General features: G+C 44.5%; 1 protein-coding gene and 1 long non-coding RNA gene across 2 annotated transcripts in view; one reads left to right on the top strand and one right to left on the bottom strand.

Annotated features, from left to right (window-relative positions):
* Positions 1-11,670: 11,670 nt before the first annotated feature.
* LOC137320752 (uncharacterized) lies at positions 11,671-15,441 on the bottom strand. Its single transcript, XR_010962640.1, has 3 exons — positions 15,160-15,441; positions 14,295-14,487; positions 11,671-11,716 (listed from the first exon to the last, which is right to left on the bottom strand). It is a non-coding gene; the product is annotated as an uncharacterized lncRNA (long non-coding RNA).
* A 121-nt stretch (positions 15,442-15,562) lies between these two features.
* asb5b (ankyrin repeat and SOCS box containing 5b) overlaps positions 15,563-18,749 on the top strand; it is a 57,736-nt gene continuing 54,549 nt past the window's right edge. Inside the window, exon 1 of the mRNA XM_067982518.1 lies at positions 15,563-15,828. Coding sequence (XP_067838619.1) covers positions 15,636-15,828 — 193 coding nt within the window. The 5' untranslated portion in view covers positions 15,563-15,635. The remainder of the gene's footprint in view (positions 15,829-18,749) is intronic.

Raw genomic sequence — 18,749 nt, 5'->3', positions numbered from 1 at the left:
ACACAGCACCAGGAGCTCTGCACCCGGAACACAGCATCAGGAACTCTGCACCCTGTACACAGCATCATCAACTCTGCACCCTGTACACAGCATCAGGAACTCTGCACCCTGTACACAGCATCAGGAACTCTGCACCCTGTACACAGCATCATCAACTCTGCACCCTGTACACAGCATCAGGAACTCTGCACCCTGTACACAGCACCAGGAGCTCTGCACCCTGTACACAGCATCAGGAACTCTGCACCCTGTACACAGCACCAGGAACTCTGCACCCTGTACACAGCATCAGAAACTCTGCACCCGGAACACAGCACCAGTAACACAGCACCAGGAACTCTGCACCCTGTACACAGCATCAGGAACTCCACACCCTGTACACAGCACCAGGAGCTCTGCACCCGGAACACAGCACCAGGAACTCTGCACCCTGTACACAGCACCAGGAACTCTGCACCCGGAACACAGCACCAGGAACTCTGCACCCTGTACACAGCACCAGGAACTCTGCACCCTGTACACAGCACCAGGAACTCTGCACCCTGTACACAGCACCAGTAACACAGCACCAGGAACTCTGCACCCTGTACACAGCATCAGAAACTCTGCACCCTGTACACAGCACCAGTAACACAGCACCAGGAACTCTGCACCCTGTACACAGCATCATCAACTCCGCACCCTGTACACAGCATCAGGAACTCTGCACCCTGTACACAGCATCAGGAACTCTGCACCCTGTACACAGCACCAGAAACTCTGCACCCGGAACACAGCATCATCAACTCTGCACCCTGTACACAGCATCAGGAACTCCACACCCTGTACACAGCACCAGAAACTCTGCACCCTGTACACAGCATCAGGAACTCTGCACCCTGTACACAGCATCAGGAACTCTGCACCCTGTACACAGCACCAGGAACTCTGCACCCTGTACACAGCATCAGGAACTCTGCACCTCATACACAGCATCATCAACTCTGCACCTTGTACACAGCATCATCAACTCCACACCCTGTACACAGCATCAGGAACTCTGCACCCTGTACACAGCATCAGGAACTCCACACCCTGTACACAGCATCATCAACTCCACACCCTGTACACAGCATCAGGAACTCTGCACCCTGTACACAGCATCAGGAACTCTGCACCCTGTACACAGCACCAGGAGCTCTGCACCCTGTACACAGCACCAGGAACTCTGCACCCTGTACACAGCACCAGTAACACAGCACCAGGAACTCTGCACCCTGTACACAGCATCATCAACTCCGCACCCTGTACACAGCACCAGGAACTCTGCACCCTGTACACAGCACCAGGAACTCTGCACCCGGAACACAGCACCAGGAACTCTGCACCCTGTACACAGCACCAGGAACTCTGCACCCGGAACACAGCACCAGGAACTCCGCACCCTGTACACAGCATCAGGAACTCCGCACCCTGTACACAGCATCAGGAACTCCGCGCCCTGTACACAGCATCAGGAACTCTGCACCCTGTACACAGCATCAGAAACTCTGCACCCGGAACACAGCATCATCAACTCCGCACCCTGTACACAGCATCAGGAACTCCTCACCCTGTACACAGCACCAGTAACACAGCACCAGAAACTCTGCACCCGGAACACAGCATCAGGAACTCTGCACCCTGTACACAGCACCAGGAACTCCTCATCCTGTACACAGCACCAGTAACACAGCACCAGAAACTCTGCACCCGGAACACAGCATCAGGAACTCTGCACCCTGTACACAGCACCAGGAACTCCTCATCCTGTACACAGCACCAGTAACACAGCACCAGAAACTCTGCACCCGGAACACAGCATCAGGAACTCTGCACCCTGTACACAGCACCAGGAGCTCTGCACCCTGTACACAGCACCAGTAACACAGCACCAGGAACTCTGCACCCTGTACACAGCACCAGAAACTCTGCACCCGGAACACAGCATCAGGAACTCTGCACCCTGTACACAGCACCAGGAGCTCTGCACCCTGTACACAGCACCAGTAACACAGCACCAGGAACTCTGCACCCTGTACACAGCACCAGGAGCTCTGCACCCGGAACACAGCATCAGGAACTCTGCACCCTGTACACAGCACCAGGAACTCTGCACCCTGTACACAGCACCAGTAACACAGCACCAGGAACTCTGCACCCTGTACACAGCATCATCAACTCCGCACCCTGTACACAGCATCAGGAACTCCGCGCCCTGTACACAGCATCAGGAACTCTGCACCCTGTACACAGCATCAGAAACTCTGCACCCGGAACACAGCATCATCAACTCCGCACCCTGTACACAGCATCAGGAACTCCTCACCCTGTACACAGCACCAGTAACACAGCACCAGAAACTCTGCACCCGGAACACAGCATCAGGAACTCTGCACCCTGTACACAGCACCAGGAACTCCTCATCCTGTACACAGCACCAGTAACACAGCACCAGAAACTCTGCACCCGGAACACAGCATCAGGAACTCTGCACCCTGTACACAGCACCAGGAACTCCTCATCCTGTACACAGCACCAGTAACACAGCACCAGGAACTCTGCACCCTGTACACAGCATCATCAACTCCGCACCCTGTACACAGCATCAGGAACTCCGCACCCTGTACACAGCATCAGGAACTCCGCGCCCTGTACACAGCATCAGGAACTCTGCACCCTGTACACAGCATCAGAAACTCTGCACCCGGAACACAGCATCATCAACTCCGCACCCTGTACACAGCATCAGGAACTCCTCACCCTGTACACAGCACCAGTAACACAGCACCAGAAACTCTGCACCCGGAACACAGCATCAGGAACTCTGCACCCTGTACACAGCACCAGGAACTCCTCATCCTGTACACAGCACCAGTAACACAGCACCAGAAACTCTGCACCCGGAACACAGCATCAGGAACTCTGCACCCTGTACACAGCACCAGGAACTCCTCATCCTGTACACAGCACCAGTAACACAGCACCAGAAACTCTGCACCCGGAACACAGCATCAGGAACTCTGCACCCTGTACACAGCACCAGGAGCTCTGCACCCTGTACACAGCACCAGTAACACAGCACCAGGAACTCTGCACCCTGTACACAGCACCAGAAACTCTGCACCCGGAACACAGCATCAGGAACTCTGCACCCTGTACACAGCACCAGGAGCTCTGCACCCTGTACACAGCACCAGTAACACAGCACCAGGAACTCTGCACCCTGTACACAGCACCAGGAGCTCTGCACCCGGAACACAGCATCAGGAACTCTGCACCCTGTACACAGCACCAGGAACTCTGCACCCTGTACACAGCACCAGTAACACAGCACCAGGAACTCTGCACCCTGTACACAGCATCATCAACTCCGCACCCTGTACACAGCATCAGGAACTCCGCGCCCTGTACACAGCATCAGGAACTCTGCACCCTGTACACAGCATCAGAAACTCTGCACCCGGAACACAGCATCATCAACTCCGCACCCTGTACACAGCATCAGGAACTCCTCACCCTGTACACAGCACCAGTAACACAGCACCAGAAACTCTGCACCCGGAACACAGCATCAGGAACTCTGCACCCTGTACACAGCACCAGGAACTCCTCATCCTGTACACAGCACCAGTAACACAGCACCAGAAACTCTGCACCCGGAACACAGCATCAGGAACTCTGCACCCTGTACACAGCACCAGGAACTCCTCATCCTGTACACAGCACCAGTAACACAGCACCAGAAACTCTGCACCCGGAACACAGCATCAGGAACTCTGCACCCTGTACACAGCACCAGGAGCTCTGCACCCTGTACACAGCACCAGTAACACAGCACCAGGAACTCCCCTCCCTGTTCACAGCACCAGGGACTCCTCACCCTGTACACAGCACCAGGAACACAATACCCTGCAGAAAACACCAATAACCCAGCATCAGGCACTCTATACATAGTACCCAGCTCCCATTAGTGCACACAGCTCAAGAAACCCAAAAGCAGGCACCCAGCACCCTCTTGAGGATACACTGCACTTTTCTCTCTATATATATATATATATATAATATAAAAACAAAAGCAAAATGCTACGGATGCTGGAAATCCGAAATAAAAACAAAATGCTGAAAACACTCAGCAAGTCAGGCTGCATCTGTGGAGAGAAACAGAGTTAATGGACTGGATTATACTATGAGCAGCGCGCCATTCGTTACACTTGCACTTGCCCATAGACTATAAGATTTTGTACGGCAAGTTCCTATAAGTTCATAGTATCATAGTAGGTACAGCACAGGAGGAGGGCATTCAGCCCATCGTGCCTGTGCCAGCTCTTTGAAAGAGCTATCCAATTAGTCCCATTCCCCTGCTCTTTCCCCATAACCCTGTAAATTTTTTCTCTTCAAATATTTATCCAATTCCCTTTTGAAAGTTACTATTGAATCTGCTTCCACCACCCTTTCAGGCAGTGCATTCCAGATCATAACAACTTGCTGCGTAAAAAAATGTTTCCTTATGTCGCCTCTAGCTCTTTTGCCAATCACCTTAAATCTGTGTCCTCTGGTTACCGACCTTTCTGCCACTGGAAATAATTTCTCCTTACTGAATCTATCAAAACCGGCCATGATTTCGAAAACCTTTATCAAATCTCTCCTTAACCTTCTCTGTTCTAAGGAGAACAAACCCAGCTTCTCCAGTCTCTCCACATAACTGAAGTCCCTCATCCCTGGCACCATTCTAGTAAATCTCTTCTGCACCCTCTCTAAGGCTTTGACATCCTTCCTAAAGTGTGGTGCCCAGAAATGAACACAATACTCCAGCTGAGGCCTAACCAGTGTTTTATAAAGTTTTAGCATAACTTCCTTGCTTTTGTTCTCTATGCCTCTATTAATAAAGCCCAGGATCCCGTATGCCTTTTTAGCAGCATTTTCAACTTGTCCTGCCACCTTCAAAGATTATTGTATGTGCACCCCTGGGTCTCTCTGTTCCTGCACCCCCTTTAAAATTGTACCATTTAGTTTATATTACCTCTCCTCATTCTTCCTACCAAAATGCATCACTTCACACTCCTCTATGTTAAATTTCATCTGCCATGTGTCTGCCCATTTCACCAGTCTGTCTATGTCTTCCTGAAGTCTGTTACTATCCTCCACATTGTTTACTACATTTCTGAGTTTCGTGTCCTCTGCAAACTTTGAAATTATACCATCTATACCCAAGTCCAGGTCATTAATATATATCAAAAAGAGCAGTGGTCCTAATACTGACCCCTGGGGAACACCACTGTATAGTTCCCTCCAGGCTGAAAAATAACCGTTCACCAATACTCTCTGCGTTCTGTCCCCTACCCAATTTTGTATCTACGCTGCCACTATCCCTTTAATTCTATGGGCTTTAATTTTGCTAACAAGTCTATTATGTGGTACTTTTATCAAATGCTTTTTGAAACTCCATATACACACTATCAACCGCACTACCCTTATCAACCCTCTCCGTTACTTCATCAAAGAACTCAATCAAGTTCGTCAAACATGATTTTCATTTAACAAATCCGTGCTGACTTTCATTTATTAGCCCACACTTTTCCAAGTGACAATTAATTTTGCCTCAGATTATTGCCTCTAAAAGTTTCCCCACTGCTGACGTTAGGCTGACTGGCCTGTAATTGCCGGATTTATCTCTCTTTTTTGAACAGGGGTGTAAAATTTGCAATCTTCCAGTCCTCCGGCACTATCCGCATATCTAAGGATGATTGAAAGATTGTGGCCAGAGCCTCCGCAATTTCCACCCTTACCTCCCTCAGTAACCTAGGATGCATCCTATCTGGACCGGGTAACTTTTCTGCCGAAATACTGAGTACTGTCAATCTTTTAAGTACCTCTTTTAAGTACCTCCTTTATCTATTTTTATCATATCCAAAATCCTATACTACCTCCTCCTTTACTACTACAATGTCAGCATCCTCTTTCGTGAAGACGGATGTGAAGTATTCATTTGGTGCCTCAGCCATGCCCTCTGCCTCCACAAGAAGATCTCCTTTTTTGTCCCTAATCAGCCCCACCCTTCCTTTGACTACCCTTTTACTATTTATATGTTTATAAAAGACAGTTAGATCCATTCAGCACAGCACCTTCTACAGGGCATCTGGGACTTGTGTGAACAGGGCAAGCAACTGTGTATCTCCTTAAGCAATCAGATTGAAGAATTGTTAATGAGCCGAGCAGAGGCTGAACCAGGAAGTGTAAGATAGAATAGTGAATTCAATGTCAAATCAGGTACAGAAAGCGAAATAAAAAGAGTGAAAGAAAGATTGAATTAAGAGAGAGAGAAAAAAGAACCAGAAAGAAAAAGTAACAAAACATTTTTTATTTTTTTTTAAACGTCCAACAATAATTAATACCTGAAGGAGTGAGACTCCACACTTGTAAAAGTTAATTTTCAGTGCCACTTGTTTCGCAGTAGTTAAGACTTACCACATCATTAAAAGGGTGCTTACACTGGAATGGATAAGCCCAAACTTTGTTTGGCGAATTTAGTCCGTTTCTCTGAGGTAAGTACAGGAACTTCATGCATAATGAGGAGCCAGCTGACGAGATGCCGTTTTCGCGCAGCTTTTGGAGGAGTATCGCACCTCGGCCAGCAACTTCTAGATTTCTACATTTAACTGCGCATGTGTGGTCACCATAAGTTACTGTTCGATTTGCACATGAATAACGATGAGCCCTGTTAGCCTCACCGTTTTCTTTCCAGAAAATCCGGGTCCAACATTTCAAGTCGATGACCTTTCATCAGAACTTTCTCTCTATGGGTAGTTTCTCAGCCTCTCCTCTGCTTCTCTTTACACTCTGCATCCTCACATTATGCCTCCTTGACTTTTTCACCGTGTTCGACACTGTTGACCATTTCACCCTCCTCCACTGTACCTTTTCCGTGGTCTACCTTCATGACATTGCCCTCACTTGGTTCCACTCCTCCCTGTCCCGATGCAACCGACCCACCTCCTTCAATGGCTTCTCCTCCCACCCCACACAGTCATCTAGGGAATGTTCCAGGGTTCCTTTTCCTCTTCTAAATGCTGTGCCTCATCAATGCCAGGTATAGGCACGGAATCAGCTTCTAGATGTATGATGATGACACCCAGCTCCTCCTCTCCAACATTGCCCTTGATTCCAGAGCTAACTGACTACTTGTTTAACATCAAGTCATGGATGAACCAAAACTTCCTCCAAAGGAACATCACCCAGTCCAAAGCTATGCCGTTCAGCTCCCACCAAAAACTATACCTCCTAACCCAGTTGTTCAGGTCCACGTTCAAGTCCCACATCCTATCCATCACCAAGATGGCCTATTTCAATCTCTGCAATATCACCCACCTCGACAATAACCTCATCCCCACTGCTGCTGAATCCCTCATTTATGGCTTTGTTACCTCCAGGCATGACTTCTCCAATAGTTTCCTCATTGGCTTTCCATGCTCCACCCTGCACAAACTCCAACTTGTCTAAGACTAGCCCACACCAAGTTGCTCCTGCATCACTCCTGTCCTCACCAATGTCTATTCGTTCTCTGTCCCCCAATGCATTGAATTCAAAATTCTTGTTTTCTTTATAAACCCTCCATGGCTTTGTCTCATACTACCTCTGCAATTTCCTCATCACCGCATGTCAATTTGGATCTCTCCACTCTTCTCTCTTTTTGGCCTTCTTTCCATCCCTCTTTCCTCCATTTCACCATTGGTGAGGAAGTCTGCAGCTGTCTAGGCCCCATATTCTGGAACTCTCATCATAATCTCCTTGCTATATTCCTCTCTGCCTTCGAAAGTCTCCTCAAGACATAACCCATTGATTTCACTTTTGGTCACCTCACCTAATTCTTCTTCTACTCCTGGTCGCCATCCTTTCTGCCTCTGAAATACCTTGGGATGTTTCCTACATTTGAGACACCATAGAAATGGAAGTTGTTGTTGCATCCTCCTTTGTATGCTTGTCAACAGCCTGTACTCTCTTCTACATCTGCTTCATACCCTGCACCCTCCTCTGCATCCCCTTCACACCTTGCACCCTCTTCTGCATGCTTTTCAGCACCCTGCACCTTTCTCAGCATCTGCTTCATGCCTTGCTCCATCCTCTGTGTCCATTTTTACACTTCACGTCTTCCGCACGTTAATGGGTAAGTGTATTTTAAATGTAAAATAGTACCACCATTCAGATTGTGAAAAATATTTGTTTTACTTTTCAAAGTGCAGCCAATTTGCACACAGCAAGCTCCCACAAATAACAATAAAGATAATTATCAGTATAAAGACCAGTTAATCTAACTTAGTGGTGTTGATCAGAATTCCCTGATCTTTAAAAAAAAGTGCCATGAGTCTGGGTTTATCATTGAATTTGAAAGAGCACCTCTAAAAATGCAGCATCCCATCAGTACTGAAGTATCAGCCTAGATTATATACTCAAATTCCTGGAATGGGACGTGAACCCATAAATTTCATAATCCGGAGGTGAGAGTGATACTAATAATCCAAACTGACACTTTAGCCAGGTAACCTGTTTTAGTGATGTTTGTTGAGGGATAAACATTTGCCAGGACACTGAGTAGAAGTGCTTTTCTTCAAATAGTGCAATGGAATTAGTTTAACATCTCATCCAAAAGACAGCACCTCCAAAGTACAGCACTCAGTACTGAACTGTCAGCCTCGATAATATGCTCAACTCTCCGGAGCAGGGCTGTGAAGCCATGACATTCTAACTCAGAAGTGGGCATGTTACGACTGGGCCAAAGCTGAGCAAGCATCATTTGGTTTAGGCATCTGTAGGATACCTTCAGTTTTTTTTGGATCTGGTCTCAACATATCAGTTGTTAACCAGTGCCCTATGTATAGCTCTTCTGTAATATTTCTCGTTAACAAAACAATAATTTACTCACACAACTACAAAATTGTCCTAATTAACTATGTACACAGTCACTAGTATAAGAAGTCTTACTACTCCAGGTTATAGTCCAACAGCTTTATTTGAAATCACAAGCTTTCGGAGCTTTCCTCCTTCGTCACTCACCTGGCGAAGGAGGAAAGCTCCGAAAGCTTGTGATTTCAAATAAAGCTGTTGGACTATAACCTGGTGTTGTAAGACTCCTTACATTTGTCCACCCCAGTCCATCACCGGCATCTCCACATCATAGTCATTAGTATGTCATTGCACATCAGAATAAATAAAAATCTTTAATATTATTCTCAAGAGTGGTACAGCACACTATGGGAAGAATCTCCATCATTTTCTTGAGGATGCCCATGAGAGAAGCTCGCAGCTGAATTTGTGAACAAACTTAATTTGTGACTTCCAGAAATGCTGTACATAGAGCGTTTTTTAACCCATGATAAGCTGAAACCAAATCCGAAGAAATTTGAAGCTATCCTACAGATACCTAAAACCAAATGGTGTCTGCTCACTCAACCACTTCTTTCAAAGTCTCCCACGTTTGTTGACTGGAACTGAACCACTAAAATATCTGGAAGACAAAGGAATTGCATTGGGACCAAGTCACAACTGAAATTGAAATGCTAATCACAGAACATCCAGTTATTAGGCACTATGATATGATGGAGGATGTCGTATTACATTGTAGCGAATCAGAGTAAGGTCTTGGTGTAGCTTTGATGCAAAAATGATAGCCTGTTGCATGTGAGATGGACGTAAAAGATCCCATGGCACTATTTTGAAGAAGAGCAGGTAAGTTCTTCCTGATACCCTGGCCAATATTTATCCCTCAACCAACATCACTAAAACAGATTATCTGATTATTATCACATTGCTGTTTGTGGGATCTTGCTGTGTGCAAATTGGCTGCTGTGTTTCCTACATAACAATAGTGACTACACTTCAAAAGTACTGTAAAGTGCTTTGGGGCATCCTGAGGTGGTGAAAGGTGCTGTATAAATGCAAGTATTTTTTCCTTTAATTATTTATTGGAGGCTGGTGATCTATTAATAAAGTTTGTATTATTGTAACAATTTTGCATATTTAATGAATATTTTAAATAACAAGAGTGTGCTGCTTGCCTTGTGTGCCATTTCTGGCTCTGTAACTAACTACCACATTGAAATATGTTGTAACACCTGACTTGACCATTTGATGGAGCTGCGTCAAGCCGAAGAATGGTATCTATTCCTGCACAGCATCATCAAAAAGACATTTAAAATGATAACCCAAGATGCCTTGGCTGCAAGAATGGGCAGACAGCAACGTCTTGATTTTAAAATTCTCATCCTTGTTTTCAAATCCCTTCATGGCCTCGCCCCATCCTATCTCTGTAACCTCCTCCAGACCTACAACCCTCAGAGATCTCTGCCCTCCTCCAATTCTGGCCTCTTGTGGATCCTTGATTTCCTTCGCTTCACCATTGGCTGCCAAGCCTTCAGATGCCTAGGCCCTAAGCTCTGGAATTCCCTCCCTAAACGTCTCCGCCGCTCTACCTCTCTGTCCTCCTTTAAGTCGCTCCTTACAACCTACCTCTGTGACCAACCTGTCCTAATGTCTCCTTATGTGGCTCGGTGTCAAATTTTGTCTGATAACGCTCCTGTGAAGCGCCTTGGGACGTTTTACTGTGTGTGAGCAGGACTTGGTGCGAGATAGGATACAGGCGGCAGAGCTTTGGATGAGCTGTATTTTACAGATATTGGAGAATGAGAGACCGGCCAGGAGAGAACTAGAACAGCCGAGCCTGGAGGCGACAAGGGCATGGATGAGGATTTCAGCAGAAGATGTGCTGAGGGAGGAGTGGAGGCAGGCGATGTTGCGGAGGTGGAAGTAGACGGCCTTTGTAATGGAGAGGATATGGGATAATGAAGCTTAGCTTAGAGTCGAATAGGTCACCAATGATGATGACCTCAGTCTTCCCAAAGTTTAATTGGATGCAATTGCTTCTCATCCAATACTGGATATCTGACGTACGGAGGAATTTCAAACCCATTGCTGTTTTGGTGTCCTAAGGAATGATTTAAGAAACCAGAAATATTTAAATTCTTGCTAGATTCTCAGTATAATAGTCCAGAAATGGGAACTTTGCACAATTTTTTCCACTTCACAATTGGAGTGTTAATATGCCAGAAAGTCATTGTAGTCTCAAACCAGGCCTTTTTGGGACTGTACGAGGGGTAATTTTATGAATTCATGCTCCAGGTGCAGAGCTTTGACTGTCAGGAGAGCATATTGGGAATGTGGATGCATAGGGCAATAAACCATACAGGATATTTTCATCCATTAATTTCTCTGTAAGGGCGCAAATTCATAAAATTTGCCCTATATTTGGGTGCCACGCTGTGTGGGGCATTTGCCCCCATGTGGCATTGATGAGCAGCGCAAACCTTTTTTATATTTCTTCATTGCATGTCTTGTAAGGAATGCCCAAAGATAGCCCCTGTCTAACATTGCAGAGATTTTCCTATAACATGTAAACTGCTCTGAGTCAAGCCTTGGCCCTGTATAGATACCCTAGTCATTCTGTAAGGTTAGATGACTTTATTCTATCATTATCTGCACGCCCAGGAACTAGCCCTTGGCGTGACCAGAGAGTGTTCCCTCTAACTGCTAGCAATTTGATATTGATGGTGGGATACAATTTTTTAGATAACATCAGATGCTATTAAAGTTTCTTAAGACTTACAAAGTTACACGAGCATGCTCATATCCAGCAGTACTGTATCCTCTGGAATAAAAAAGTCAAAAAGCATAGGCAAATATAAGTTGTGTAACGTAGCCCATAGACTGAGGTTCGAGAATCATTTTAGTGTAATAGAGAATAGATTTTTACTCTAAGGCTTTCAGCAAGCAAATTATGAATTGAAGGATGTATTGCCAGTGGATTTACTAATTAGCAAAGAAGTGTTGAGAGGTTGATCCCTATTAGCACATCATAATACTTTTACTGGTAGAATAAGCTTCTGACTTTAAACTCCCTATTGATACTTAGGTCAACTGTTGGCAAGGTCTTTTCGTACACAAAGGTATATAAATGCCTTGGGATGTTTTACTATGTTAAAGACACTATATAAATTCAACTTCTTGTTGTTAAAGGTGTAATTTTGAAATCCCTGATTATTAAAGAGTGAAGTTGTTCTTTTAATATAAAAAAAGCACAGGAGGATGCAGTGTTCTCTGTGTAATTAATGAAGCAGCAACAGAATCGCTGGAACACGCGGTTTTGAAATGTGCGATTTCTGAGAATGCGAGCTCACTAGTGATTGTTAATTGCAGAGGAAAAGGAAAAGAGGAATTTCACCAACAATATCACCATCATTGCACAGGTATAAAGATTGGACTATGCAGCTCGGTTATTAAAGGAATATTTTTTAGAGTGACTGGTTCAAGTATCGGGAGAGGTCTCTGGGTTTGGATTTATATTTGCCTCAGAAAAAAAATGGCCTCAAAGTCCGCAGAGCTTTCACATTGGCTCTCATTTATTTCGGATTCCAGGGAGACTGCCTTTCATGAACCAACTCCCTACTAAATCTGTCTTTCTTATCCTGGCGGCAGAATTGAAGATCTATTTGTCTGACTCTAGTTTCAGGCCTGGAGGTATTTTTACTCCCGGGCCTCATTTAATTGCCATCGGAATGGACGGGAAAAAGGCACAGAGCGGCTTCCGGCAGGGAAAGATTTGGTGGTCGGGGGCCGCCTGGCCAGATTGCACTTCAATGGTGCAGGGAGAGGATTTTGGGATGGTCTCGTGGGAGGGAAGGGGCTCTGTGGGGGGGAGGGGGGAAGGGGGAGATCTGGTCAGGGGAGGCTGCGACTTTTCTTGTAGGGTCAAGAGGAGCACTCCTGATCCTCTTGGCCCCACAAAGGAAAGAGCTACACTTACCTTGGGGGGCCCCTTCTACCAGCAGAGTAGCAGGGAACGTGCTTCATTCTGGCGGGAAAACCACGGCTCCATTCCCTGTTCAGGCCTATTGACATAACAGGACACCCGATTGGCGTAAATTCATAAGGCCTCCACCCGCTTTACACGGGCGCCTCATCCGCCTGCAGGTTAAAATCGGCAGTGGCGGGAAAGTGTCGAGTTACAAGCGGGTAAGTAGCCCTCTCGTTTTTTAACTGCCAACGTGCCTGGTTTCTGCTGGGCGGATAGGGTTAAAATCGACCCCTGCGACTTGAAGAATTAAGAGAGCATTCTTTAAGAGCAAGGAGTTGCCTCGTTGACAGTGGTCTCTAAGAATTCAAACTAAATGAGTGCCAGTGTAACAGCACCGTACCGGTTCAAGTAGATTGCCATCAGTTCCCAAACTATATGACCTAGAAATTGGTCTGCTCAGCAACCCGATTTTGTACTGCTCTTCACCGGTGGAATGTTGCATTGTGCCGGCTCCATTATAATAAGGCCCAAGGCCCACTATCTGGGGAACCTCGGACCTCACCATTCTGGAGCAGGGGAATGTACCCCGCATACCCAAAAATGGATGGGCCTGAATTTCTGGGCCTATGACTCAGAGCAGAAGTGTGTTAAGCCACCACTGATACTTTGTGAAATTTGTGAAGGTTTATGAAGGCCTGTACAGATATCAACATGATTGGAAGGTTTGTGTGGGACTTAATTTGCGGATCAGTGAGACAAGAACTCACTAGCAGCTTGAATGGCCTAACCCTAACCCTACCCTAACCCTAACCCTAAGCAGACATGGATTAAAGCTGAACGTTCCTCACTGCTAATTTGCAGCTTTTTTGCTTCATTCTTGTTTAATTGAAAGAGTCAAAGCTGCAGACAATATGCTGAAAATTAGCTGACAAGAGAATGATTATTTAGAAGGACCTTGAACTAGCGCAAGAGGAAAAATGATGAGGCTGATTATGAAGATAGAAATGACACACTATGGCCACATTGTTGGGAGCCAACAGGAAAAGTTATTGGGATTGTTACTATTTGGAAAACACAATCGAAATGTATCAAGAGACAGTATGATGGAATGAGAAGGTCTTTAAAAGTGGGAGTGCAGGTTGAAAAGGCCATATAAAAAACAAATGGGAATCTGGGTTTTATACTAGGGTTATTGAATATAAATGCAAACAACTGTTGTTGAATTTGTATATGCTGTTGGTTAGGCCACAGTTGGGCTACTGCTTGCAGTTTTGGGCAACCTGTTGTAGGATGGATATTAGAACCATGGAAAGTGTAAACTCATGCCAATTTGAAACGGGCATAGGGGTGTTTACGAGGCTTGAAGTAGGCTTCTTAACGTGAGTATGGCATTTAAAGTTTTGATTGGCAAGTTACATTTTTTTTTACTTACTGTTTTGCTTTATCTGTATTTTTACTGCTGCATTCATTTTTGTTGCTGTTTGGACCTGATTTTTCTTTTCACATTCCAAAATTTAATTTCCAAATCCATTTCTTACGACCATCTTGCTTCCAGCTGCTATTTTGCAGCGGCCAAAAAGTGGCCAGAAGTGGAATTCCAGATTAGGAGGATGAAGAGCAGTTTCCTGAGGGGACAAGAAAGGCTGTATTCATATATTATGCATTCAACTGTCCTTAGTCCAGGATTCCCATTTCACTCATCCTTACTGGGCATGCCAAAAGGAGACCCACCTTCAGCACCTACAGTTCACAAAAGGGCTGCCACATAGGTTTGTCATTTCTTAGAAGCTAATTTGAATACAGAAAGAAAGAAAGACTTGCATTTATAAAGCACATTTCACAATCTCAGGATGTCCCAATGCGCTTTACAGTCAATGAAGTATTTTTAAAGTGAAGCCACTGTTGTAATGTTGGAAATGCGGCAGCCAATTTGCATATAGCAAGGTCCCACAATCAGCGATGTGATAATGACCAGATAATCTGTTTTTGGGTGTTGGTTGAGGGATAGATAATTGGCCAGGACACTGGGGAGAAGTCCCCTGGCAAATACAGAGGCGAATATTGTTCCAGCCTTTATAAAGCTTCAAAATGTATTTAAAATATTTTGTCAGACTTTTGTCAACACTAAATAAAGACAAAGAAAGACTTGTATTTATAGAGCACCTTATCACATCTTTCAGCAATGTCTCAACACTCTGCATACATTGCATTACTTTGAATACACAGTTATTGTTTTTATGTAGACCCACTAGTTGGATGATCAGACAAGTAGACTTTAGGAACACATTTCTACTTGCCTGCTTGTTGCTACGGTGTTGTTTCTTCGTATATACTGCACATTGCACCAATGATAATGCTTTCCTTAGTTTCCACCTGCAACTTTCAAAGCCCCGTGACTCTATGAAGACCTCAATGGCGTAAGTCATTTGTTTGGATAATCTTTAACACCATTCCAAGATCTTGACGTATGGAGATGACTCAGTTCATTCTTGATTTTGCGACTATTAATAGTATACCGGGAGCAGTAAAAATAGTCATGTTTGCAGTATAAATTGTTTTATCATATGAGTAACCTAATGCCTACAAGCATGATTAGTACAGTATATTGACCAAAAAAAACAAAACTCTCCATGACAAATATACCTCAAATAGATTTTAAGCAGGCACTGTCATGACCACCTGATACTTAATTTGTCAGGACCCAGCTGTTAAGTGAGCTTCTGGAGCAAGTCAGAGTTCACATGAAAACGGTTACAGTAGCCGACTGGAAGCAATGACTGGTGTGGAAAGCTACCGCTTTTCCCAGCACTTGGCCAATGCCTACTTCACGATATTTTCACTTTTCTGCTTCAAGCTCTTTGTGAAAATCAGCCTGGCCATCCTGAGCCACTTCTACATCGTCAAAGGGAACCGCAAGGAAGCAGCGCGGATAGCAGCAGAATTTTACGGAGCTACTCAAGGACAAGGTAAGCTCGGGTTTGGCTGCCTCGCCGAGTCTGGTTTTATTTTAGGCATCATTTTACCGTCTTTCCTCAGCGTGTCAGGAAAGAGAAGGCAACAGTAAGCAAAGAAGTATCGCTCGATATGCTACGTGCACTCGGCATCTTCCTTTGTCGCCGCAGTGAAACTTTTTTCTACGTTGCAGCGCTAAAAAAAAAGTCTCACTTTGCGCAAAGTTTTGACTGAGTTCTGGCATTTGTTTTTGACATTCAACATTCCTGCAGTGCCTGCCAAGTGTTGGTCAGGCCGTCTGCTGTGGAGCCATCCATATTTGATACTGTGGTTGCCATCCCCTCCCTCGTTGCTCTTTGTAAATGATGTGATATTTTCTGTGCTCTATCTTTGTATTCATTCTCATTCTTAATAGTGAGGCAACACATATAGAATGGTGATATGCGGCAAATACACTTCCTTTATGTTAATCAAATTTAAAATTGTGAATGCATAAGCCATCATTGCTGTTTAAATCATACATTAAATAAAATCAAGGCATTTATTTTAATTAATTAATTACATTATATATACCATCGGTGGTCAACTACAATTCTTGTAGTTTTTTTGTTGTTGTCGGGAACCAGAATTAATTTATAGTAAAACATTGAAAATAAAGTTTAAAATTACCTCAGGTTGTTCATATGACATTCCTCTAACAGAGCTTTGACCCATTTAAAATTAGCCCCTCTGTTAAAATAGCAGACAGGGGAAGGTCATCTGAATGTGTTAAGCATTTGAACCCTTATGTCCCAAACATAAAGGGCTTAAATGTTCAAGTTAACATGAAAGGCACATGAAAAGACAAATGCAATAGCTAATAGTTGATTCAGTACTTTCAGTAATGCCAAACAAGATAGACAAAAAAATAATTATCCAAATTTATCCTGATTTAACCAAGTTAAAAATAACGATTTACCTCTATTAACTATTAGCATTGTGAGATGTTCTGGAAAAAAATAAGTTTCTAAAACCATGATAGTCTGTGTGTGTAACTTCCTCAAAGTTTGTTTTAAAATAAGTCAATGGAGCTACCCTGTTGGCTTAATGATCTTATTGAGCGGGTAACTGAGGCATATAGAGCAAGGTTTGATCCCTGGTCTGTGCTGAGTTTCTTAACCTCAAGCAGGTGGCAATAAAGGTGCTACGATTGGCCAGGACACTCTTGGGTTAGGAAGGAGAAACAAAAATCAGCTAGGGTTCCTGCCCTGATTTCTATTCGGAACTATTCAGTTGGAAGTGAGGGTGTGTGTGTCGTGGGTGGGGGGGCGGCGTCAGAGGGGCACAGGAGTAGGCCTTGCTGTTGATTTCCCCCTGTCGTTCAATAACCTGTCAATGCTCACTGTCAAGGTTCACACGTGAGCAATGGTTACTTACAAGAGGTACCGCAGGGTAGCTGTAGAACTAGACCAGCATGGAGTCAACACCTTCAGGAGAGGAGACAGGAAACTAATAACTAATTTTGTTTTGTCTGGCCATACATTTTTGCTTTTGTGAGGCAAAGTTACACTAATACTGTCACAAAAAGATAGTTTTAGGAGAAAAAACGAAAACATTGTTGATATACTATTTAACCCTGAGCTGAGCTTCCGACCCCATATTGTCTCCATCAACATGACTGCTTAATTCCACCTCCGTAATATCGCTCGTCTCCGCCCCTGCCTCAGCCCATCAGCTGCTGAAACCCTCATCCATTCTCTTGTTACCTCCAGACTCGACTATTCCAATGCTCTCCTGGCCGGCCTCCCATCTTCCACCCTCTATAAACTTGAGCTCATCTAAAACTCTGCTGCTCGTATCTTGACTTGCACCAAATCCTGTTCACCCATCACCCCTGTGCGCGCCAACCTATATTGGTTCCCGGTCCACCAACGCCTCAATTTTAAAATTCTCATCCTTGTATTCAAATCCCTTCACGGCCTTGCCCTTCCCTATCTCTGTGACCTCCTCCAGCCCTACGACCCTCCGTGAATTTTGCGTTGCTCCAATTCTGGCCTCTTGTTCATTGCCCATTTCCTTCGCCCCACCATTGGCGGCAGTGCCTTATGCCATTACGGGCCTAAGCTGTGGAATTCCCTTCCATATCTCTCTGCCTCTCAATCTCGCTCTCCTCCTTTAAGATGCTATATAAATGGTGGTGGTGGTGGTTGTTGTTGTTGTTGTTGTTGTTGTTGTGACACCAAGTGCCACAGGTTGATGCCCTCAAGTTCTCTATTAAGTTTCTCCTAACTGAAAAGATCATAAAAATAACAAAATGAAGTACCAACATTAGTAATGTTCATGAAATTCAGCACAAAGATACACATTTGAACTCAGTGCGCAGGCTTTAATTTCAGTACAATGAAATCTAATGGCAGACAATTACCACTATCATTGACAGACAACGGCTTGTTTAAATACACAGCTCACAAAATATACTGACATTTTTATTACAATGCAAAGTAGTTTATTTGTTTCCTTCCAACCAACCAACATCTCAACACCGACAATGAGAAAATCATCTGTTTAATTAATTAATTAAGCCTTTCTCTGCTAAATATTTAAATTTTCCAATCATTCAACATCCAGTTAAATGTCTACTTCATCCATGCATAACATTCCAATCTCCCAAATGACTTCCCATTCATTACCTAATACAATTCCTGATATAAGTATAACAAGGATAACACTAACATGCAAGCTAAGGTGTACAGTGGTTATGATACTGGAATAGTGAGCCATAGGTTGTGAGCTCATAATATCCCCTTTATAAAATAGATCTGTTACGCTTTTTTAGCTATTGATTAAATAGGCTCAAATATAAAAATCCATCCATTAGCAGTGTATAGAAATCTTGCTGCAAGTATGACGCTGATCCCAATACTTAGAGAAATTGCAATGGAGTCTCACTAGATAG

The sequence above is a fragment of the Heptranchias perlo genome, chromosome 4 (genome assembly GCF_035084215.1).
Source record: "Heptranchias perlo isolate sHepPer1 chromosome 4, sHepPer1.hap1, whole genome shotgun sequence".
NCBI lineage: Eukaryota > Metazoa > Chordata > Chondrichthyes > Hexanchiformes > Hexanchidae > Heptranchias > Heptranchias perlo.
The sequence above is the reverse complement of the archived record's forward strand: the minus strand, read 5'-3'. Positions and strand labels throughout refer to the sequence as shown.